Below are 25,118 nucleotides of genomic sequence, written 5' to 3' on the forward strand. Positions count from 1 at the left end.
GGGGAAGGAACCTTGTGGGAGACTATCTAACCAAGAAGGTTGGACAACAGAAACAATGGGATCATCAGTTCTAGAAGCTCTCCTGAGGCACATCACCACAATCAATAAATACCTGTGAATGTTGGGCAGACTCACAGCTAGGTGTTTTGGATCAGTTTCCTAATCAAAAAGACATTTCCATCTCATAAATGCTGAAATGTGTCTTTCCTGTTGCATGTGTCTAAGGCCCTCTCTACACATGTATTAGACATTTACAAGGTTAATTGCACAAGTGATGGAGACCAGCTCCACATGCATATTAACTGCCCTGCCTTTAAAAGATCCAAACAGCTATAAAGATAGAGCTGGAAAATGTGTAAAAACTTTATAGCATGTTTCTCTCCAGCTTTACTTGACATGTGTAGCGCATGCCTCTGCAGCAACTGTTGTCATCCCAGCTGGCACCAGTTGCAGTCTCCCAGCCATGGGGATGCATGGAGTGCCCCCAAAGCTGGAACAGTGTGTCAGTTGCCATCTCCCAGCTGTGCGGGGTGATGCATGGAGTTCCCCTGCAGCTGGGACACTGCATTAGTTGCCGTCTCTCTGCCATGGGGGTGCATGGGATGATCCTGCAGCTGGGAAACTGGGTCAGCTGATGGGGCTGCCCATCATGGGACCACATGGCACACCCACAGCTGAGAGCCTTGTCAGCTGCAAGGGCTCCCAACTGCAGGAACTAGCTTCTTGCTGGTGCAAGGGCAGCGTTGGATTGGGCTTCCACTGCACTGGCAATATGGCATGATGGGTTCTGATTCATGTTCCTACAATCACGCTTCCTGCCATGCATGTGTGGCATGGCAGGAGGTGCAGTTGCGTGGATTACACATAAAATTCCATTACTCCTTTACCTGCATGCATAGAGGGGTTCCTAATGAAAGATTTTGACATTTCCAAGCACAAACATTTTATAGTTTCAATTTTCTGAAAAATTCTGAAGGGACAAGAATTTCTTAGGGAGATATGCTTTATTGGACCAACTATGTAGTTAGGATGAAATGAGACAAGCTTTTGAATGCAAGACATTCCTTCTCAAAGCTCACTTGTCTTGTACCCTAAAAAATTCTTGCCTCTCACATAATTTCTGGACCATCCTGACTACATCACACTTAGAATCCTGAAAAATTTTGAAATTTCATATGTCCATCCTAATTTAGGAAAAAACTCAGTTTTGAAATGTCAGAATGTCCCATAGGATGGAATTTTTGCCTTTTGCTCAGGTCTACAGAGGACTTGTGAAGGAGTCTCAGAGACTCTGAGAGGGAATAATATGCAGCAGTTGCACATATTATTTGCTGGTAAGATAAAGCTTCTGAGCTTCAATCCAGGATGCTTGTCAAGAGTGTGCTGCACAGCTCCTTTTTCAGGCTAGCAAGTGCACTGCACTCTTAATGATTTGGGAAAACTTTACAGAGGCTATTGATAGCAGTAACATCATTTTCCAAGGGTTATTTTTTGTCTTCAGCTTTATTTGGGTTTTACCTTAGAAGCTGCTTTTTCATGTTTTCTTATACAAGTAACTGAGATCATTTTCCCTCTGTAGTACTCTCTAAATTGCCTTCAACAGCAAGAAATAATCCCTAGTTTATAGATTACAATACATTCTGAAAACCACTGTCTTAGACACAGGAGAAAGACCAGGAGCCAATGGTGGATGTAGACTGTTAGGCTTATATTTCTGTCTTCTCTGATTACATAAAAGAGGGCATGTCTTCATGGTTGTATTTAAGGTATAAAAACTACAGGAAAACCAGTTACTGCAGAACTGGATTTGCAGATATTCACTTTATCTCCCTCTTCCCTCCCTGTGCCCTCCACCCAAAAAACCAAATTGGGTCTATTTCAGTGAGACTGCCTAAGTAAGAGACTCATTTTTTTTCTCTGATCTTTCAGACTATTAAGCCTGCTGATATTGCTACTGTTCGTAAACTGGGTAAACCTCCTCATTTGATAATGCGGATCATGGATTGTGTGCTGCTTTTGTTCCAAAGAAAAATTGATTCTGTGCAAGCTGACCCAGAACGACCATGTGTGAAACCCTCATGGACTGAAGCTTTGAAGCTAATGAATAATTCAGGATTTCTTAGTATGTTGCTTACTTTCCAGAAGGTGAAAAAGAAATGTTATTATTGCTCCCCATAACAACCTCTCTAGATGCATTTGCCTTTATACTATGCATAATCTATTGTAGTAACTAATTCAGTAACTGATTTTATGAATTAAATGGCTGCTTTTGTGAATGTACTTACATTACTAAAAAGGCTTGTTTCTTTTTTCATTGGTCATTACTTTATAGTACTGGTCCTCACCCCTTGTATAATACCAGCTCTTAGCTTTCACTTATTTTTTGACTGAAGAAAAATAATAGAATCGTTTCTCCTGTTGCAAAGAACTCAGAAAGACCACCACAAGTCAGAAATGTTTGTGACACTACAGTTTTCAATTTGAGTTCTCTAAATGTATCTTGCAAATCATATGTAGGTGTTTGCACACCTAACAGTGCCAATATTGCGCATTACCCTTAAAAGGATCTCACAGCACCCCTTTTTATACTCATGTCTGCTAAAGAGAACTAGATGGTGTAGGAGCCTGCCAAAGGAGTTGAACTGGTAAATGGAAGTGTCCCAACTAATAGGTCAAAACTTAAGCTCTGAACTTAGAGTTTATCTAGTTTTTATCCTTACCCTTCAATCAGACTGTCTAAAAAAAGGATTGATCAAAATTTGAATGAAGATCTGTACATGTGGATGATTGCTGTTGGGACAGCCTACAAGTCTCCACACAGATATGAACTTGGCCAAAAAAACCCAAACTTATTTGTAGAAATGCCTCTCTACACAAGATGAAGCTCTGTTGAGTGAAGTATTCCAGAGCAGACAACTTCCTCTAGCAACAAATCTGCAACGCATTTTTTCATAACTCTCATCTCACAACAGTGTCTCAATACACCCTAAAGTAAAAAGGGAAAGGGAAAGAAGAATAAAGATAATGGGTCCTGTACTCCTAAATGAAATAAAAGTCCTAATGAGTTTTCCTGTTTCATGCACTTCTTAATACTGTACATGTCCCTAGTCATAGATCTCTGTGCATTTAACTTTGCTCTCAAGAGTAAAAACAAATTCTGTGGGAATGTCTAAATCACCTCAGTTATTTGACTTCGGAGTTATCACGGACATTTTACTTTTTGGTGAGGTTTCCAGAGATCCTGGTTTTGTCAGGGTCACTTCAGATTCTGGCTGAAGTACAGAATTTTAAAGTTATGAAACAATTTAAAAAAATTATTCACCTATAATTTTCAAACCTCTAAAGGGAGATTTAGGCTTGATTCTTATTTCACCCCAAATAGTGAATAGGATAAAAAATATAAACTTTTTCAGGCAGCTATCCTACATGCATCAAACTTTCCTTATGTAAACACATCTAAACCTATTTGCAGCTCTTACCATTATCATCTTTGTTTCTATTACAGTATGTCAGGATCAGTCAGGTATAAAACAGGAATTTCTGTCAAGAATAAAGACATATTATATTAATCCATGGCTGTGAATCAGAGGGTGATTAAACTGATAAAAAGAAATCTGTCAGGATTTTTTTGTAGAAAAAGTGGTTGGCAACCTTTAATACATCTATTGTTAAATGTCCACTGCTATCATGCACAAGCTTTAGCAGTGTGTACTGCGTAAGGGAACAGCTTCCATTTGCCTCAAGTAATTAAACAGATATTAAAGCACCCTCATACTTAAGGATTTGCTTCTTAATTTTTTTAATAGTTTGTGAGAAAATATGCGATGTAAATAATGAATGTTAAGTTAAATGGAATTCTTTCTAAAATTAAGCATCATTAGCGGTTATTAGGATAGGGTCAAATAAGGCTGTTAAAGATAAACTTGTTTTCAGGCATAGAGCAGGTCATGTTGCAGTCAAAGCCACCAAAGAATTTCTGTCTTAGTGTAGGCCACACATAATTAGAGAAACAGCTCTAACATCCTCTACAAGCGTGGAATGCAACAACCTGCTTTCCTTTTGCATCCTTTAGTAGGGACCTACACATAGATGATACACAGGGAGTGCATGTACACCTCCTGAGAGTGCTGGTGCCCCCCCACCCGAGAGTGAGCACTCTTGGCTTAGGCAACGGGCAGGGGGGCAGGTAGAGTGCTGATACCGACTCCCTTCCTGAGAAGTGCTGCTGGCACTTCCGGGCTTGGCATCCATCCACTGCAGGACCGTCCTCCCTGGTTGGCAATCTGCCACAGGGGGACCCCCGCCACCAACACCACTGTGGCGGCCTGTAGACAGTCCCCACTTGGCCCACCCTCGCTGCTGACACCTGTGTCGCCACCTGCGGGTGGTTGCTGTGCCCCCCCAGCCTCAGGAGGCATGCATCGCCTATGGACATACCTAAATCAAAGCAAGACAAAGGGATTTTTGCAGGCTGCTTGTGGCACACAGAGCCAATTTTGCAGTCTTTTAATGTAGAAACCTATAATATTTACTCTAAGTCATTGGGTTCCAGGGATGGGGTGCTTACTCAGACCTCCATGCCTTTGAGGTTCTGTCCTCGAGTCACCATTCAGCAGAGACCAGTGGGGTGATAAACGGCTTTATCTATTTTGGGAAACAGGATGCAGGAACACACACTCACAGCTTGCAGGGAGAACAACGACACCAACCAAACTGCACCCACAGGGCATCAGGGGGAAGGACTGGAGTGTCCCACTGCTGGTCCCTTAAAGGTACATTCTATGTACCACAAAGCCCCCCCTCACTGCTGATTGGCCAACAGGGTCACCACTCATCTTCAGACTGCAGCATTGTTGGTTTCTCAAACGATGGTGCTGAAATCCTTTTGCTTTCCTGACTGGCACTGTCACTGAGTCTACTTAACTAGTTCAGGCTCTCAGTAGCTCTCTCTCAAACCACATGCTCTATGGCTGCAGGGATTGCCACTCTTTCTTTGGATTCCAGTAATCTTTCAGTTTTTGTCTGGACGATTCTACAGGAATTGCAGGAAACACCTTTTTTTGCGGTGATCATAGAAGCTGCCATTTTCTGCTTTCTGCGAAAATCGTGAAACTGGGATTTAAGTAGGTCCCTATTCATTATTTCTGCAAGTAAGAGGAGAAGGGGCATGGCTGTGTTTCTGTTCTCATCCACACTTCTCTGCCTCCTTGGGGAGGCTAGCACTAAACTAAAAGAGTGTCTGCACTAGCCAGTCAGATTGTGGCTAACATCTGCCCAGTTTCAAAAGGCTCCTTTTACACACAACTTGTCCCTCCATTGTGAACCAAGGGATGATCTGGCCCATAGTTATTTGCTTTATTTGTGCTGTGCTTCCAAGTGTAGTCATACTCTGAGAAATCTTACAGATTTTTCCATTTTTTCAACGTGCTCTGCAGTTAATACAAAAAAATATTCAAACAGGAAATTAAGACCATGAATGCATAATCATAAATCAGATCTTCAGTTGCTGAAGTTCAATTGATAGAAATATATCATCTTTCTTGAGGAAATATCAAACAGCTTTAAATAATTTTATCTTGTATGGGTGCTCCCTATACAATAATGCTGTCTTGTACCATATTCCAATATGGAGTAAAAATATAAAACCAAATACAGTGTGATGGCTATTATTATGATAAATTGATGATTATTATTGATAATAATAATTAGTCACATGGAATGTTTACTATATAGTAGTCAATATATATAGTTTAATATATAGTAATGGTCTGCATAGGGATGATCCTGCCTCAGGCAGGGCGTTGGACTAGATGTCCTGTGGAGGTTCTCTTTCAGCCCTACTTCTCTATGACTCTATCACTTTTGTAAGAAAAAATAATATTGTGAAGAAGGTCTTTGTCACAGAGCACCGAGGTGCTCTGCTCCTAGAGAGGAGAAACTGCCAGGGAGAGAGAGACAGAGCCCTGGCAGGTCATAACGAGCCCAGCTGAGGGTTGCCAGGGTAACAAGTGCAGCTGCGGGTTGCCGGAGCAACTAAGGGGTGCCAGCTGCCTGGAGGGGGCAGGGCCTGGTCCTTATAAAGCCCAGGGCTGAGGCCAGGCTGGCAGTTCCCTGCCAGCAGCCGGAGAGGCAGGAGCTCCCTCAGCCAAGATATGGGAAGAAGCCTGACTTGCAAGTACAGCTCACGATAGCCCTGAGAGGATTGGGCACTATGGTTTAGCCAGGGGGCTTTATGTTTGCGTTACAGCCGGGAGGCTCTAGTTTATGTTTGGCTTACATATTATACTGGAGGTTTGGGTGAGGCTGTAGAGGTTAGAGGAGGCCTCATAGGGACCCCAGAGAGTGTGGGGTGCCCTAGCGCCAAGAGGGCGCAGTGTCCTCATAGGGACCCCAGAGGGGTGGGGCCCCAGCGCCTGAGTGAGGGCACAGTACTTTAAGGGGGAACCCCAGTGGTATGGGAACCCTGGCGCTAGTGAAGGTGCAGCTTGCAGTGAGGAGCGCAACCAGTGGGTTGCGGGCGGGAAACATAGACCCCGGGTTGTGTGTGGGGTACATAGACCCCAGCCCCAGAGAGGGGCAGCCTTGAGAGGCCCCAGCGCAGGCATGACGAGCCCCAGAAGAGGGCAGTGCTAGGAAGCCCTAGCATGGGTGTGGCAAGCCCCAGAAAGGGGGGGCGCACTCTAGAGGAGCCCAGCGTGGGCCCAACAAGTCCCTGAGAAAGGGGGGGACTATTGAGAAGCCCAAGGTGGGCACAGTGAGCCCCAGAGAGGGGGAGCGCCATATTGAGAAGCCCAAGATGGGCGTAGTGAGCACGGCCGTAGGCTAGTCCTCAGATAGGGGCAGGGTGCTGCGGTGGACCCCGACAGAAGGGGTTAGTAGTACGACGCCCCAGGAGAAAGGCAAGGTGCTGCGGTGGTCCCCGGAGAAAGGGGATAGCAGTGCGGTGAGCCGGGATCGGAGAGGGTAGCCGTGCGGTTGGCCTAGAGGACCGGAGACCCGCTAGAGGGTTCCTGAGCAGGACAACACTTTTAGAGAAGGCCCAGAGTGGGCTTGATGAGAGTCCCAGTGAGGGGGTATGTATTAGAGAGAGCCCAGAGTGGGCTAGACTACAGGGGAGGCCCAGGAGTGGGCTAGATTACAGAGGAGGCCCGGGAGAACGGGCGTGTATCGTGACAGACCAAAGCCTCCCGAACCTACTGAACATCAAAGACGTGGCGGGCGAGAATAAGAGGGTGCCTTGGGCCGGCCTTGACACGGAGCGAGGGACCTCGAGGAGATCACGGCCCTCCCTAAAGGACCCTGTCGTGACAGTCTTTATTTTAAAATTGTGTTATAAAAATATTATCAACTTGACTAATTCCAAAAAGGGGTATATCTATGTACTGTATGATTTCAAAAATTAATATAGCTTAGTCATAAAATGTAACTTATATCTTAACTTTCTTGTAATTTCTGGTAAATTTCTTAGAGAGAACCTCATTTCAATTTTTAGGCATTACAATGCATTGCACTTTTTGTAAGTATGATAAACACTGTGTTTGGAGGAATACAAATATATTTTCCATTTTTTATTCCATAGGATTCAATTACGGGAGAGATAGTAGAACTGCTAGAGCCTTACTTAGAGATGGACGATTATAATTTGGAGACTGCTAAAAAAGTTTGTGGCAATGTAGCAGGTCTTTGCTCATGGACACAAGCAATGGCCTACTTCTATGGGATTAATAAAGAAGTCCTTCCACTTAAGGTATTCAATGCTATTTATTTTCTGTAAGTGAAAGATGAACACATATGAGTTAAAAATAAATTCTCATCTTGGCTGAAATACAACCAAGATTGCAAACACCAAGATTGCAAATTCATGCACTTAAGAATTAGGAAACATCACAATTAAGTTTGTCTGAACAATTTTAATTCAGACTCCTTGTGCAGATTCATTATGATACAAGCTTTAATTATGTGAGCACATACAGTTTTCCTTCCAGGACCTTTGTCTTATTCAGTGCACTGCTTCATTTCACTGCCTAAGCATCAGTAAGGAGAACAATTGAAAGCACAGTCTTCCTGCCCACCACTTTTATTACCCCACTCTTGGGGAAAATCCTGCTCAGCTTCCATAACCTTGACATGGAGTATACCCAGTCCTGTTCCATGCATCTGTAAGAGGATGGAGAATACTTAATAAAAACAGTGCAAAGTGTATTTTTGAAGAATTTAGCTCATAAATTCTAGCAAGTTCCTGCAGGTGCAAACTGAGCTTACCTTAACGATAGCAGTCACTGCCTGCACTATCTATAAATCTTATACTTCCATGGTAGATGCATTTCATATACATTTGTTTTTAAAAATTAACTTTAAACATTTGTGTTATATTTTGTATGCAATACACACTACATGCATAATTGGAGGACATTTTGCATTGCTGCTTCATGAACTAGTTACCAGCTGGTTATGTGACTACTCTACTTGGTGTTTAACCCCCTGTTACTTTAGGTAAACCATAGCAATACCAGTATTCAAACTGTTAAAACTCCCTCAGAATAACTCTAGTCATAGCTAATACTGATTCATTAAACAGATTAGATGTTTTCATTGTATTACTGAGATAATTGATATAGAAGACTATGCAATTAATGCACATAGCATTTTCTTTTTAAGTTTATGAGAGCTATGAAAAAATTAAGCTAATACCTCATAAGAAATACACTGAGAATTGTAAAATAGAGAGAGATCTAGAGGTAATAGTGATTGGCTGTCTATATGTGTATGAAAGGTGCAAAAATATAACTACAGTGTTGGTCTGTGTATGCCTGCTTTCATCTCTGGAGTTTAAATCCATGTGTGAAGTTAAATTTGTTCAATTTGTTATGCTCATGTTTGAATGTTTTGCTGAACTGGGTGAAAGAAAAGCCTAAGCATGTATCACTTAGCAAAGTGATGATTACTGTCAGACAGGGCAGCAATCTGCAAATATGTGAAAAGTGCAAAAGACAAAGGAGAGAGGAATTATCTACAGTGGTATGAGAGGCAGCCAAAGAAGCAGTGGCACAATATTAAGAAAAAGTTAAAGTAAAGCATTTACTATTATACTGCAGAACATACTAGAACATGTACTGTGGGGTACAGTTCTCCACTTGGGAAGATGGACTGATTAAATTGGTGTGTTGCATTCAAACCTCTGTCCTATTCTATTCTATTTAAACTTCAGTTCTGTGAGGCAAACTGCCTGAGTACCTGTTGGCAAATTTACCTCCAGTGTATTCTTAAATAGCATCTTAATTGAGAATCAATGCCTTGTTAATCTTAAACTTGAGAACCCAAAAATACTTATGAAGACAGTAATGATTCATATTTTAGTGAATGTAACCTTAAAAATCATTCATCCAAGAAGCCAAGAAATAGATATACACTATCTCTAGAACTACAGCATGTATCCTAAAAGGCATTTAGGAGAGAAACAGACAAACAATACAAAAGCAAAGTCAAATACAGCAAATAAAGCAAGTATATTGTGAAAGGGGCTTTTTGTTAGCTAGAGAGTGTAATTTAATGATGATGTTTTTTTGATTTTATGTAAATCTTTAGCATGATGGGGAGTTGTTCTTTTGAGGTTTCCCATCTAGAAAATAAGCCCCTCTGGATTAACTTGGTAAATCTCAAAAACCATCTGCTGTTTATCTGTTAGACAAAAGAAAGAAAGAGGCTTGTATATAGCTCTGACTCAGTCATATTATATGATAGACTAGACTTGACATAAAATAGTATATGTAGGTTGATACTTTCCTTTACAGCTGTTTCCAGTGATTTTAATTAAAAATTTACCCTGGTGTGATGAATCTACGGACAGCTTATTAATATTCTGTTTGATAGTGGGGCTTCTCTAGTATATCTGTGTCGAACTCCATTTTGAATGTAGGGCTTTTCTGCTTTCTCTGCTATCTTTTGATAGGAAAAATTGTTGTACCAGGCACACTGCTAACAGTGCAAGGTTATTAAATTGTGGCAGTCATCCATTCAGACAGGGAACCGTTAAACAAGTTGGCTCAAATCCAGGCAGACCAGTTTTTAATGTATGAACTCCAAATGAATGATAATTAAGCAACAGATCATGTACGGAGAGATTGAGACAGATTTGGGAGATAAATTAGTCACTTAAAGGAAACAAGAAGGTGAAAGAAAAAGGATGTTGAAGAAAGTGGAAGCAGCCATGTTCAGGAAAATGGGATCATAGCTTCTTTAGAAGGTGATCACCTAAGCCAAAGAATGGTCAAGAGTGGGGAGGAAACTGAGCCAGAGGAATGTAATGTTTGTGGGTGTTTTATTATTTTACTATTTTGGAATCTAGATACTTCTTCTGCTAGCTGAAGTAAAGAATAACTGCCTTTGGAATCTTTGCAAAGCCTGTATATCCTTGCTTCAAAAATTGTGTCCCTGAAGTGGTGAACTATAAACCCACACTTTCTCCAAGGCGGGAGCTCTGGGAACAAGTGTGCCAGGGAACTGGGGTGTCTCTATAGAAAATCATCTCTGATCCTGAGACCCTAGACCAGGTGTGGGCAAAATGGCAGATCCAGCCAGCAGACGGACTTCATTTCCCAGCAGCCCCTGCCCTCGTTGCTGCAGCCAGTTTCCGTAGAGACCCCAGTAGCAGTGGCACCATGACAGTGCAGGACCAGGGTTTCCATGGAGACTGGCCCCAGCAGCACTAGCAGGGCATGCAGCTGGGTGAGGAGTTGCTCCGGTGGTAGATCTTGTGGTGATGACAGTGTAGTTCAGAGCCAAGGCAGAGCTGCTGTGAAAGAACTCCCTCCCAGCCTCCTCACTTTTTGGGTTGTCTGTTCCCCTCTGTGTCTCATGTGTCTATCAATCCAGTTGCTAGGCAGCCAACTCACTGCTACTGCCTACATGACTGGCCCCAGGTAAGAGGATATGGATTTAACCTATTGTTTTGAATTCAGACCTTACAACATGGGGCAGGGGCTTAAGCCCATCACTCCATCAGGTAACTGTGATGTTTTTCAAATTGATTGGCCGGCATCAAATGACACCTGTCCCTGACTGGGTCCAGGTGGTGAGGTCAGGAGGGCTAGTTAAGAGTGTCCCTGTAGGCAGGAGATAGGTGGACATTTTAAAACACACACACAGAAGCATGGGCCTCTGCAGGTCTCTCTCATTCACTGAATGCAGAAGTGAGTAACTTACCAGAAACTTAACTAGGAACTTAGTTTAATATACTCTAGTCACATATCAAAAAGCTACCAAGCCACTTCTGTTTGTTCAGGGTTATTCTTTTGCTACTTCTCTAACTTGTACTCCTCTGCATGCCTACCCTCTCTACCCAATAAAGCTAAATGTTATAGCCCGCCTTGTTGTACATGCTTGAGAGGGATTGGGCAGGCTTCCTTGCTCTCTTTACTTGGCTGACTTTCTATGCTTCAGGCTATAAGAAGCACCCAGATATATCCTGGTGGGAATAAGCAACCCCTAGGTCTACAGAGTCTGTGTACCCTGGGTGGCACAGGGCTCAGACAAAGACCTGAGTCCAGGTGGTGGCAGCAGTACCCCAAGCTTGCAGGTGTGCTCCAGGAAGAGGCACTCGGAGCTTGGGTTTTGGCCATGCACAGTGAGGCGGGTGGCTCAGCGCAGGAGCTCCCCCTACTGGTCCACCACAGCTGTAATCCGCTGCCTGCACACCCCAGGCAGGGGCACACAGACAGCAGATCATGGCTGTATCTGAGCTCCGGACCATTCTGTCACCACTGCAAGATCCCAGCCTTGGCCCTGGATCAGGTCCCTGCCCAACTGCACACCCTGGCAGCATTGCTGGGGCCGGTCTCCATAGAAACCTTGGCTCCATGTTGTCATGGCCCCACTGCTCCTGGAGTCTCCGTGGAAACTGGCCGCAGCAATGCAGGCAGGGGCTGCTGGGCAATGGAGTCCACCACAGCCCTATCTGGCCCATGGGCCAGACTTTTCCTGCCCCTGTCCCAGACCAATGGCCTGTGAAGTCATATTTGCATGGAGGAGTATCAGGCAGAGGGTGTGTACCAAGGAAATGTTCCAGAGAGTCCAAGAATAGAGACAATCCTGGAGCCTGTCCGGGCCAATGGAAGCTTACAAGCACACGTGCCAGATTCTATTCCACCTAATAGGCACCTAGGGAGACTTAGATGCCTACACGTGATTCTATTCCACCAATAGAAAAAATCTGAAAATCTGAAAATCTAGATTTCATCTACTTTTTGTAACACACCATCATCTTGCCCTTAAGACTGAGTTATAATAAAGCATTGAGGAGAAGAAGCCACCCACCTTTCTTATTAACAGTTTTCCTGGAATGCAAGCAGGGTGGGAAAAAAGATGCACCACGTCCACTTATGCACCTAATAGGTGGAATCAGTCTGGCCCTATAAGCTTAGCAAAGGTAGAGGCAAACACAAGCCTGGTGATTGCCCACTGGTAGAGCATTATGAGAACTGTGACAGCTGACAAACTTGGAGAACTGAGATATCAGAAACAAAGAGAGACAATGGGAAAGCTAACAGCCTTGTTGGAAGTTATGATGAGCACATTTCCAGCTGTGAGTTTCAATCTTTTCCCATTTATATATTTACCTATTTCCCAATGAAACTTTCTGAAGTTGCTGAACAAGTCCCTGTTTACAATGGTGGAGAGGTTAAGCATGGGGAACATAGGTTAGCAAAAAGCTTAAGTATATTAAGTAATCCCTCTGAAGGCAAGTACATGCTTATGCATGTCTTTAGAGCTGGGCTGGCATAATTAGCTCTATGTGACACCAACACTTCCACTTTGAATAAGTGATTATACAGAGATCCTATTTTTTTCTGTTTAATAATCCCAAATTCTCTGATTTAACCCGCCCCTGCAATGCTCTGCCTAAAAACTCCAACATCTGCTTTTTCTGCAGTTAAAATGAAATGCCACTGTGTGTGTGTGTGTGTGTGTGTATATATAGGTATCAGTTGAACACAGTGTTTTATTGATATATTTACATTTTTAAAGCAATTTGGAAGCCTACCAGTGCCTCAATCATTATAATACTTTCTAAATACCTATATGTTTTGGCATTTGATTTTTGGTTTTTATCATAGAAAATCAGAGCTCCTCCTGCCCCCTTTGCTCATCAGGACGTGGGTCCAGCTGTGGTTGTCCCCACAGCTGCTTTGTGGTACCGAGCAGCATTGATACACTGGTGCCCTGCACCTGCCCATGTTGTTGCCCCTCACTCCCAAGCCACAGCCCCCTGGCTCTGTTGGTGCCCCTCACTCACGACCTGCAGCCCCTGTCTGCCCCGCACTTGTTCCCTCCCAGCAGCAGCTTCCCCCCTGCACCAGGACACAAGTCCAATTGTGGCTGTCCTGCCCACTGCTTTGTGGCTTTGAGCAGTGCTGGCCTCTGCTGTTCTCCCTGAACCTGTGCCCAGGCCCCAGTGGTCCCTAAGCCCTTCCTGGGAAACCCTTGACTGGGGCTCAGGGACTGGGCTGAGCTTGCCTCTGGCTGGGCAAGTCCCTTCCCTTCCATGCCAGTCTCCCCCTGAACAGACTGCTCTAGGGCGGCAGGGGGGCTCCAGGCTTGGTTCTGGTAGTTGCTTCTACCGAAAGCGTCTGTCCCTCCCCACCCCCCATCTTTCTCTCATTCACTCACACACACGCACACACACACACATGCCACATAGACCCCACTGCCACTTCGATCCCCTGCGCCCATCACCCCCACCCCCCTGTGCTAGGGCTGTGGGGTGGAGGGTGCACTCCTCTGGGGCTCCTGCATGCAGGGGCTGTTCTCCCCTGGGGTTGGCGAGGCTGGTGGGGCCCCAGGCTGGACAGGGCAGCATGTGGGCTGGCTGTGTTGCCACTCCACTCTTCTCTTCCCTTCCCCATCCCTCCCCTTCCCTGCCTCACTGTGCATGATGACCTCAGCTGCTGCCTCCAGCTCTAGCCCCAGTGCAGCTGCCAGCAGGCTCTGCAGTCTCAGGCTGGCAAGATGTGGTGCAGTGGCGCAGTGAGGCAGCGGCTGCTGGCATGGAAGATGGGCAATTCTTGCCCCCAGCACCCCAGCCTCAGGTACCGCCCTGGCTGTGCAGCACCCCCAACCCTGCCCCAAGGGCTCCCAACCTGGCAGGCAGGGGTGCAGCCAGGGGTGACATGTAGAGGGTGCACACGGGTACATATGCACCCCCTGCAAAAAGGCGCTACTGATACTCTGCAGTCACTGCTCACCACCACCACAGCTGACGCTGCTGACGGCATCTGCGGGCGGTCCGCGGTTCCCCTGAGCTGCTGCTGATGCTGCCAGTGGCAGCTGTGAGTAGTCACCAACCCTTGTTCGGTGCTTGCCACCTCTCACCTCACTGCTGACAACGCTGGTGGTGGCTGTGGGAGTTCCCTGCTCACCACCGCCATGCTCCCGCCACCACCGTGCCCCGCAGCCGCCAGGACCATGCGCCGTTCATGGGCGCAGCATGTGCTCCTTCTCACACTGAGCCACCACCCCAGCTGGACAACATCTGCCTGCACCTCCTGACTGCTGGGTCCTAGTCACTTCCTGTCACTCTGTGCCGACGGAGACCATAGCTGCCAGACTTTGGAGCCCCCTGCCTCTGTTCCATAGTTCCCCTGCTAGCTTATGTGTCTTTTGCCAAAAATACTAGTTACACCTCTGACTCCCTTATGTAAGCTTGAATTGTAGCTCCATATTCTGGCTTCAGCCTGGGTTATACCTCAACTGCTTGCATCCCAAGACTTCACTCACAAAGTGGTCACCAAGTAATTTGGCACAGGGAATCAAAGCAGCACATCTCTGCCTTGTATCCTGTTGGACACTAGTACACTTTAACCATGCAAGTTCAGTGGACTGTGAGATTTGGACAGTCTTTTAAGCTTGAACCCTTTACTTAATTAAACAAGTCTTTGCATATGGAAAATCAATTAGCAAAACTTAATGTGAGTTAGCATCTACAGTGGCCTTTTATCCAACTTGCAGGGCTTTTGTGCCACGTAGATACGCAGACATTTTCGACGAGGAATTCTAATGGTGGGATTTAAAAAAGACTTCTTAGCATATTTTTCTTTGGTGTTGGTTCTGAACTTTTCATCATCCTCATGATACAAGCTTTTGGTGTGTCATAGTGTGAAATTTTCTTTGTTTATCTCCATTATAAAATAATTGCTACTGCCAGTTTTGTTTCTCTGATCTTCTTGACATCAGCAGACATTGTGATCAAGTTACCCGTTCCTGCTGTGGCTCCCCAAGCTCCTGATGTATCCCAAGGGTGATGCCAAACTACAGTGCAGTTGTGCACCAAGTCTTGTGGAGAGGGCCATAGGCCTTCATGCCTTTTCAAAAATGACCTGCCAACGTCTCTATTCATCTGGTAGCATATTACAGTATAGCCCCCAAAAGGTCAATAGCTTTCTTATGGCATGTTGTACCCTGCACAGCATAGTTATACAACATGGAATTTCTCTGCGTGAGGCACTGGACATGGAGGGGGGAGGTAGCAGCAGCAGAATAAAGAAGTCTCAAACCCAGAGGATCCAAGATGAGAAACCTAGAGGAATTGGAGGGGGCTGAATAGGAAGCAAAGAGCATTGTGCTACTCAGGCAGAAATTACATGGAAGGGCTCACAGACAGTGTGGAGAAACAGCACTGAAAGACAGTCAGAGTCAACTGACTTATTTGGGTAGCCATGGGCACAACATATTGGTGATATCCAGCACCTTTCACTCTGGGTGTGCATAAGAGGAAAAATAATATCTCCACTGGGGCTAGTAGTCTCAGTCATGGCCACAGTATTGGAGTAGAGCTGGTTTATAGAGAGCTGGCCAGGAACCAGCCAAATGTATTTGCATAAGTAGGGATCCCAGTTGGCCAGGCTGTAAGAGGGATCTGTGTGGAGTGAGGCTACCCATGAGTGCTGGGACCTGAACTGGGAAGGTTTGTTGTCTGCATCTAGGTTGGCTGTATTCACAGGCAGTTGTTCTAGTATTAGGCCGCTCACCTTTCTTTCTACCTCTTGGTAGTAGGGATATATTGTCAGGCACCATACTCTACATACCACTGCTGCCACCATCCCTGCAAACTGTTTGGGTGGGGCACAGGAGGTCAAGTGCTGGGAAATGGTGGAGGTGGAGCTGCCAAGGAGCTTTTCCTCTGTGTCCAGATAGTATTGGTAAGTAATGATTATGTCCTTCCTCAGAGGGACCTAGAGGCTCTCTGGCATCTAGCCCAGGTATCATAGCTTTCCAAGAATCTCTGGCCAGGTGAGTGGTGTTCTGGCTGTGCGGGCCAGGGCCTGGTGGTGTGGGCTCTGGACTTTCTTGATCTGTGCCTAGTGTTTCCTGGAGGCCCCTGAGTCTTCTGTGCCCTCCTGCCCACACCTGGGGTCAGCCCTACACTGCCTAGTGGTTTCCCCCCAGACCAGAAGTGAAGGCAGAATGGGCCCAGAAGATACTTCTGCCATTTGCCAGCACTGGATAGAGGTGACTGCATCTGAGGCAGAATCCCAGCCAGTGGGTGCTCACAGAAGTGTCTACAGTGGCTCCCTCCACAATCCACAAGGAGATTGTAGCTACTGATAGGTAATGCACTCATTCTTTGATAGAATAAGGCAGACATCTTTGGATGGTCTTCTGGGAACTTTTCATGAGAGAGCTCTTTGCTAACTTTGTCCAGCAGTGTGTCATGTTTTCCTGTGAGTGAATCATTCTCAGAAATAGGGCTTTCTCAGAGTGCTGCCAGCATCTCTGAGCTGGTTGCTGTATGTATCACCTGCAGGCTGCTGCACTCTAAATTGCCCACTGGAGGTGCACACGTCTACCATTAGTCTCTATGCAAAATGTCTGAGCGAAATATGATCCAGAAAGTGTTAACAGTTTGTCTGAAGACATCACAAAGTGCATTTGAATACCTGTCCCAGGGTCGCATCATTGAATCAATGACAAAAACCTTGCAATGCATTCAGCTGCTCGCTAAATCCTTAATGGAAGGACAGTGTGTATACACGTCTGTCCCAGTACCTTTCTGTTCTGGGACAAATCCAGGCACAACTGGTCCCAAAACAAATTCAACCTCTGTTCCTAGCCTTAGGGAGTGCCACTAGTTGCACTTTAGATGGCTAGTAAAATAAAGTGGGATTTTGCCTCCTGTCTTTTGGGGCCTACCAGATTCCATGCTGTATATTTGATCATTCTTGGGTAGCAATCTCAAGATGTGTACTATGATTTTCTTTTGCAAACGTTTTCATTATCTGAGTGAGAACAATACATTGGATCTCAGCACATTTTAATTAGAATTAACATTTCCTTAGTAGGAATGTCACAAATCAGTCCTCGTTTTGATGACTTACTGAGTCATTTAATGAGTTTAATGCTCTGTTCATTTATTGTTTTGATAATAGGGTTGCCCAACTATTTTATCAGATATATGATGGTAATAATTTTTTCCCAGAAAAGGTATTAAAATTTCAGCAATCTTATAGCAAAAAAGAAGAGGTGAGTTGCATACTGTTTAAACATGATGCTCATTAGATTTCTAAATAGTCACATCAGTTGGAAACAATTTTAAATAAAATAAATACTAATATAAACACAGAAACAAAGCCTTTTTCTAAAAAAGGTTTCATGTAGTGTCTCCTTAATTCTTTACTACACACACATACACACACACACACATATATGGATTCTCATCCCTTTTGGGGGGCTCAGCCCCCCTGATCTCCCCCGCAATTCAAACCCTGCTTTGAAAGGAAGTTTGAGTATTGGGTATAATACCGAACAGATTATCTCCATCTTCTATGTACAGGCATTTCATGATGACCTTCAATAGCACCACTGATTTAAAACTGTTTATTATTGTAGACTTGGCCTAAAAATAACAGCTAAGCATGCAATTTAGTGTTACATCAAGCAGCGGACTTGCTTTCTATCAGTAACTGAAGCTGGAAAAGCAAACATATTGGAATATTGTTGTTTTAAGCAAAGCATTATATTAAAATGTATACATAAAGTAGAGTACATGTCACACTACAGGATCATGGAAAGAATGCTATTAAGTTGCAGTTGTCAAATAATCAGTATTAAATATTTTTCACTTTAAAATATGTGTAGACAAATCTAGCATTGCAAGAAGCAAGGCTGACAGTTGCCCAGACTGAACTGAATAATGCTCAAAACCAGCTTGAGGAGAAGCAGAGAGAATTGGATGAAGTCCAAGCCATGTATGATGCTGCCATGAGAGAGAAGCAAGCTTTACTGGATGATGCTAAGGCTTGCAGGGAGAAGATGAACAATGCCACTACCCTTATTGAAGGATTAGGTGGAGAAAAGGTACTGATGCATCTGAGCAGAAATCTAGCATAAATTAGATTATATTGTTTGTGTGCATTCCTTACTGATGAACAACAGCGCTAAGTAAATCCACAGATTAAAAAGGATCATATGAAAACTTTACTGTGTATGTCATTGCTTTTTGGATGCATATACATTTTTTGATTAATTGGACCTGTCTAAAAAAGTTATGAGTTGTTTATGTACATAAGACTTTTCTGTATGCTCATTGTGGTCACTGAGATCAGGTTGGACTAAGGGCTAGGATCAAGGAGTGGATGCAGTTCTGGCAAAACATTGGTAAGAACAGGGACTATGTCTTAACTCAATATTTGCATAACAATATTTCTAAAGGTGCTTATTCTTTTTTTCAGGTATGCAAGGACAGTAGTTCAAAGAACTAACTAATTCCCTGAAAAATATTTTGAGTTGAATTTTACAAAAATAATTTGTGTTTCTATTTGTATACCTGTACAATTTTAAAAGAGCCATTTTAAAAATATTTATATATAATAAATTTGTTTCCAAGTTTAGTATTTCATGTTTTACCCCGGAGAGCTATATATTTTTTGATCATGGAGAAAAATACAAAATAAGTTTCTTTTATCATAAGATATATGATTATTTATATGATTAATTATGTAAAATTCTGCATTGAAAATACAGTAACCTATAGGGTACGTTTTTGATTCTGCAGTGTCCTGTGTCCATAATCAATTGAGTTGCAGGTATAAAACTAGTTTTTCCATTAAAAAAATAAGACTTGGCAGCATTTCAAATCTCCAAACCCCTAAACCTCCATATGTCTAGTGCAAAAATTGAATTTGTGCTTATAAATCTCCAAAAGAAAATTAAATTGGAAATGTTGATGATATCAGAGTTGCCATTCAGTGGCTGATGGAAACTGAAGGTTTCCTAAAGGCTCCAAAGGAAGATATTCTTCCTTTGTTAATTATTTGGTAGTACCTAATAACTATTTGGGTGAGTCAGGTAAACTTTTTGTGTTTGCCGTTCACTCTACTGGGGACCAGACTTCACCATTTGTTCTTTACATTGACAGTTGTCGTAAGTGCTTCCTTTCCTGTTTTGTTTTTTTCACAATCCATCCTGGTTTATTGCTGACATACAGAAATTGAAGTAGTGGAATGCAAGTATTGTGCCAGTTCTCAATGATTCCATCATGAAGATTTTTTTAAATTGAATACTATGCCTATGCAAGACCAGTGAAGAAACTTTTGCTTCCTGCATCATATCCTTGAAGTCTGAGGACAGAAAGCTATCTTTATTGCTTTCATGACTGTGCTCTAAAACTTCACATCAGAAGAGAAGAGTGCTTTGTCTACGTCTTTTGGTATTACTGCATAAATTGAAAGAGCAAACACAAAATGGTTGCTGGGAATCAATGTAGTAGGTTTTCATGATCACAGGATTTTTTAGGACTTGTGGGTCTTCTATACTTTTACAAAGGCTCACAGCATTGTAAATTGATTCTTAAAAGACACTCAGGGAGCCCATCTACACATGCAGTTAATATGAAACAATAAACTCTAGAGCTTATTGTTCCTGGGCGTGTTGTTTAAATGTGCTCCTGGGAATGCAGCACATTGAGCCAGATCAAAGCATCCCCAGCTGGCCAGGAGACCTGGTGATCAATCTGACAGCCCAGGCCTAATCCTCCCAGCTCAGTGTATTGCGGAAGGACTGGCTGGGGCAAGGGTGCTCCAGTGTAGGTCTAGCTGGCAGGCAGCCCCTGTACTGAAGCACCTTTGTGCCCCAGCCAGCTGGGGGAGTGTCTACAGGTGCGCTGCTGTGGAGTTAATTAGTTTACTCCAGTCTAATAGGGGTGCACATGTAGAAATGTGACATTTACCATGGAGCTAATTAGTCTACTCCGCAGGAAATGTCTCGTGTAGACACACCCAGGTTCTGGTTCTGTGGTCTTTATTCAGACAGAATAAACAAACAAGCAATACAGCATCACTTAGGCAACTTCTAACACTTTCAAAATGAATTGTTTTAAATAAAAATAGTTCAAATACCTTAAAAGTATACTGGTAAGAAAAAGTAAAGACATTGATTTGAACTTCAATTGAGTATTGTGTCGATCTAACAGAGTTCTTTACAACAATTTAAAATTTAGATTCGTTGGACAGAAAGCAGCAAAAATTTTCAGAATCAAATTATTCAGTTGGTGGGAAATGTTCTTCTGGCCACAGGATTTCTCTCTTACTCTGGGCCATTCAATCAGGAATATAGAAACCTGCTGCTACAACTCTGGAAGAGAGAGATGATCCACAACAGGATTCCATTCAGTGATGTAAGTGTTCCTTTCCTAGAAACAAAATACATAGAGAAATCCTCTTAGGAAAATTGTGTTCCAAATGGAGAAATTATTTTAAATGATTTAAAGGCTGTCATGCCTCATCAGAGTTTTTTTAAATAAAGAACAAAAGAATATTGGCAATTATGCTAATGTGTATAAATCTCATTAAAAATTCCCCTTTTATTTCAGTGTATCATAAATCCTGTATATACTTTGCCATGATTATCTTGAGGTAACCTTGAGGCAAAAGCCTGGAAATAATTGCCTTGGGATACCTGCCACAAACAGCTGTCCTGGGAATAAACCATTGTGCCTAAGAAAAAAAACTGCCCTGGTTTGTAACTGAAGCAAGATTTCCTGAGTTAGGGTGGATTTACCTCAGTGCAAGGGGGTTGTATCATGTGGTTACAACTTTTTGCACCTTTGGGTAGCTGGGATTTTCCTGTTCATATGTCCAGGACCTTTGTCACATGGTGGAATTAGCAAGTTCAACCAAAGCACTGCAATCTGAGAATCTCTTCTTTACCATTTCAGCAGATCTTTCAAGCCAGTTGGTGATAGTAAAACTAAATAAAGAATGGAGCAGTTATAGATATCCAAGTCCAGACCCAAAAAGGGACTTTGTGGCTCTAAGGCCTAGAATTCATGAACCTGAATTTGATGCCTAAGTTATCTTGGCACTGAGTGGGCACGTCTACACGTCGCTGTACAGCATGCTATGATGATAACATAGCAATCATGTGGGCCTACGTGCAATTAATAGCTACATTGCCATAGTGGCATGCTCCCCACTTATAGCACGCCGCTACAGTTATGTAGCTGGGAAATCTAAACGTGCGCCACCTGCATGATCCAGTACCCACCCATACTGCACCATGCTATAGTACTTCCAAAAGGAAGTACTAAATTATGGCACCATAGCAACATTGCCATACAGTGATATGTAGACGCACCCATTGAGAAGAATTAGTCACCAAAGAACAAGTTTACAACAGGCAGCTCCATAAGCTGATAGGAAATACCAAAGAGAGGGGTGTGTCTGAAATTCTATTGCTCTCCAGATCTATGTACTTGGGTGAGATTGGGTTTTAAGTTTAAGTTGTTTTAAGTTGTTTTAAGTTTTTTTTGGATTTATGCACTTAAGTTGTTTCTTGAATTATGGAGGTCTGGTTCACCCTCCTCTTTTAAGACACAAACAGTAAAGGCAGTATCTACTATTAATGTAAGAGGTTAGCAGTTACAGCACTCATCCAAGATGTGGAAGACCTGGGCTCTAGGTCCTCCTCAGCCCAGGAGGTTGAAATGGACTTCTCCTACCTCTCAGAAGCCTGTCCCAACCATTTAGCTATGGGCTAGGCTTGAATAGGAGCACTCTCACTCTCCACTCCTCCTGTTGAACCTGAAATACAGATTCTTGAGGCCAGATGATGTCATAAGAGGGAAATTTTGTACTCCAGTAATGAGGCATTTGCCGAAGAGCAGGGAGACCTGGGTTCTGGTCCCATGCACCAGAGACTGTTCATAGATTTTGCCTTAAAGAGTCTTTGGGTAAAAGGTATCATCAGCATTGGGAGCAGATTAGAGTGTATGTTGTAAATGGTTTGCTTGTACAAAAAATATAGATAGTGTCAGAATCTTAACAAGAAAATGGTGAACCAGTTCACAATACTTAAAGAAACACATTTGGCACTTAAGTCCAGGAGGAAATTTGGCATGTTACTTGCTTATCTGACATAGATCCCAAATTATGGGAGGAGGTCAGGACTTCAGACATGCCCCCAGAGATGACCCGAGCAGGGTGTGAGGCCTGGGGCAAATCAGGCTATGCGGGACCTCGCCCCTGGATGCAAGAAAGCTGGCAGCTCCCAGGGACAGCCCTGCATGCCCCTCTCTTCAGTGTTTCCCATTGGTTGTTTTACGCCTCCTGTTGCTGTGTGTGCTATGAATTCCAACTCTTGGCCCCTAATTCTACTCATTCACTGCCTGGGAGATTTAGCTGCCAAACTCAGATTTGTGAATTCTACTCTTAAGGATGGGTACCTTAAAGTTAGACCTGTCAACACTGAAACCACATACAGGCGTTACATTTTTATTGAGAATCACTGCTCTCCTGATAGAAACTACAAGCATTCATTCAATTTCTCCTGGGGGAAACCTGCCCCCTCCAGGAGAAAGATTTTCCAGTGTCAATCTGGAAGGATCCCCATTGCAAGAGTTCTCTCGCGAGAATGACGACTTGTTTGCTTGGGTGGTCCATGTCTTTTAACTAAAGGTTGTATTGTGACTGACCCACAGGAATGCATGGAGGAAGGGGAAGGGAACAGTGAGGGAACAGTTTTCTTATCTTACTTTCTGATGTGTCTCTTTTGTTGCCCAATCAGACACCCCCTTTGCATTTCAATGCATTATTCTTCTTGCCAGCACTAAACTTCTGGATGCTTGTTTTGTCATTACAGTTTGTAGCTGTCATTGCAGCTTATCCTTTCAGATAAAGGATGGCTTTGTATCAAAGTCTGATTTGTTTTTTCCTTTTTTTGGCTAAATGGTGTTATGATTACTTTAACCCACTGCTCTTAAATTGAGCGGGCAAAAGCAAACTTCTCTTTGCTCTGAAAACAAAAAGTCCTGTGATTTCTACTTAAGATTAGTCAAATGGTAACCAAGATTTGCTAGCAATTGTTTGTAAAATAGAACTAAGCAGCTTTTCTCTTAATATCACTGTCATTTGTTTAATTTCCCTTTTTAATGTGATGTGAAAATGTTTTTACAACCAACAATAGGAAAAGACATTAGCTTCTGAACTGGGATATGTTACTTTTATTCTTGTGCACCAGAGGTCTATATAAATAGATGGACAGATAGATAGATAGATCTATCTTCTCTCTCTCTATATATATCTATATCTATATACATAGATATATGTAGATATAGATAATCATAATAATTAGCTCTTACATAGCATTTGTCATCAGTATGCCTCAAAGAATTATTTCCATTTATCCTTGTAAAATGTGGTGTAAAATGGATAGATACCTGATGCTCATTCTTTTAGTGAGTCAAGGTCAGTCATTGCCATCAGGGGGTTACCTGCCATGTAAGCAACCTCTGAGTGGGATTCTGGATTTCTTGTGCCCTATATTATGGAATCGCTCCTTTGATTGTGAGCCCCTTTGTCTGCAGAGATGGGATTTGTTTCAACACAGTGTTACATGTGTGTACATTGTACACAGTGAACAAAAAGTGTGATGTTGAACTAGGTCAACCATGATTGTTAATAATTTACCATAATCTTAAATTTACAAACCAGAGGAAGTTAAACTAATGCAAACCAGGTTTAAACTGATGTAAGAGTGGCCAAGTAAAGGGATTTTCATCAGTTTAGGTAAATCAGTTTAGCATTACACCTTCAGTTAAACTGCTGTACTGGGGCGCATAGATGAGGCTGATGAGACAGGATTAAGGCATAAATGCTTTTACTTTCTACTTGCTATAACACACACAAGAATAGAAGTAACATTTCCCAGTTCAGGAGCTAATATGTCTTGTCCTATAGATATAGATAGATATAGATAGATATGACTAGAACTGTACACACACAAAGGATTCCTTCCCAAGGTGGTATAAACATCCCAGACCTGGATTTGTCATCCTACCAACATTCTACGTATGTCTGTGTCACAGGGCACCTTGGTGCTCTGCTCCTAGAGAGTGGAAACTGCCAGGGAGAGAGCCCTGGCAGGACATAACGAGCACAGCTGCGGGTTGCCTGGGGCAACCAGGAAGTCAGCTGACCGGAGGGGGCAGGGCCTGGCCCTCATAAAGCCCAGGGCTGAGGCCAGGCTGGCAGTTCCCTGCCAGCAGTCAGAGAGGCAGGAGCCCCCTCAGCCAGGATGTGGGAAGAAGCCTGATCGCAAGTACAGCTCATGATAGCTCTGGGGGCTTGAGCAATGATGCTAAGTTATAGCCAGGCGACTTCTGTGGTTATAGCCAGGCGGCTTATAGTTATGTTGTAGCCTAGGGGCTTGTGGTTTTGTTTTGTCATTGTATTACACCGGTGGTTTGGGTGAGGCTATAAGGGGTTGGAGGAGGCCTCATAGGGACGCCCAGTGGGGTGGGGGCCCCAGCGCCAGTGAGGGCACAGTATCCTCATCGGGGACTCGCAACCGAGTGGGAGGACCCCGGCGCCAGTGCGGGCGTGACGAGCCCCAGAGAGGGGGCATGTTTGAGAAGCCCAGTGCGGGCGTGACGAGCCCCAGGAAGGAGGCCACTTTGAGAAGCCCTAGTTGGGCACAACGAGCCCCAGGGAAGGGGACAGCCGTTTAAGAAGCCCAGTGCGGGCACGGCGAGCCCCAGGAGGGGGCATTACTAGGAAGTCCCAGTGCGGGCGTGACGAGCCCCAGAGACGGGGCGTTTTGAGAAGCCCAGTGCGGCCGTGACGAGCCACAGG

At 43.7% G+C, this 25,118-nt stretch overlaps 1 protein-coding gene across 1 annotated transcript in view; it reads left to right on the plus strand.

Moving 5' to 3' along the window:
- LOC102384022 (dynein heavy chain 5, axonemal-like) overlaps nucleotides 1-25,118 on the plus strand; it is a 303,673-nt gene that overhangs the window by 201,645 nt on the left and 76,910 nt on the right. The window contains exons 58-61 of the mRNA XM_025201485.1: nucleotides 1,930-2,145; nucleotides 7,580-7,747; nucleotides 18,130-18,348; nucleotides 20,489-20,665. Of these exons, the coding sequence (XP_025057270.1) occupies nucleotides 1,930-2,145; nucleotides 7,580-7,747; nucleotides 18,130-18,348; nucleotides 20,489-20,665 (780 nt within the window). The remainder of the gene's footprint in view (nucleotides 1-1,929; nucleotides 2,146-7,579; nucleotides 7,748-18,129; nucleotides 18,349-20,488; nucleotides 20,666-25,118) is intronic.

The sequence above is a fragment of the Alligator sinensis genome, unplaced genomic scaffold (genome assembly GCF_000455745.1).
Source record: "Alligator sinensis unplaced genomic scaffold, ASM45574v1 scaffold386_1, whole genome shotgun sequence".
Lineage (NCBI taxonomy): Eukaryota > Metazoa > Chordata > Crocodylia > Alligatoridae > Alligator > Alligator sinensis.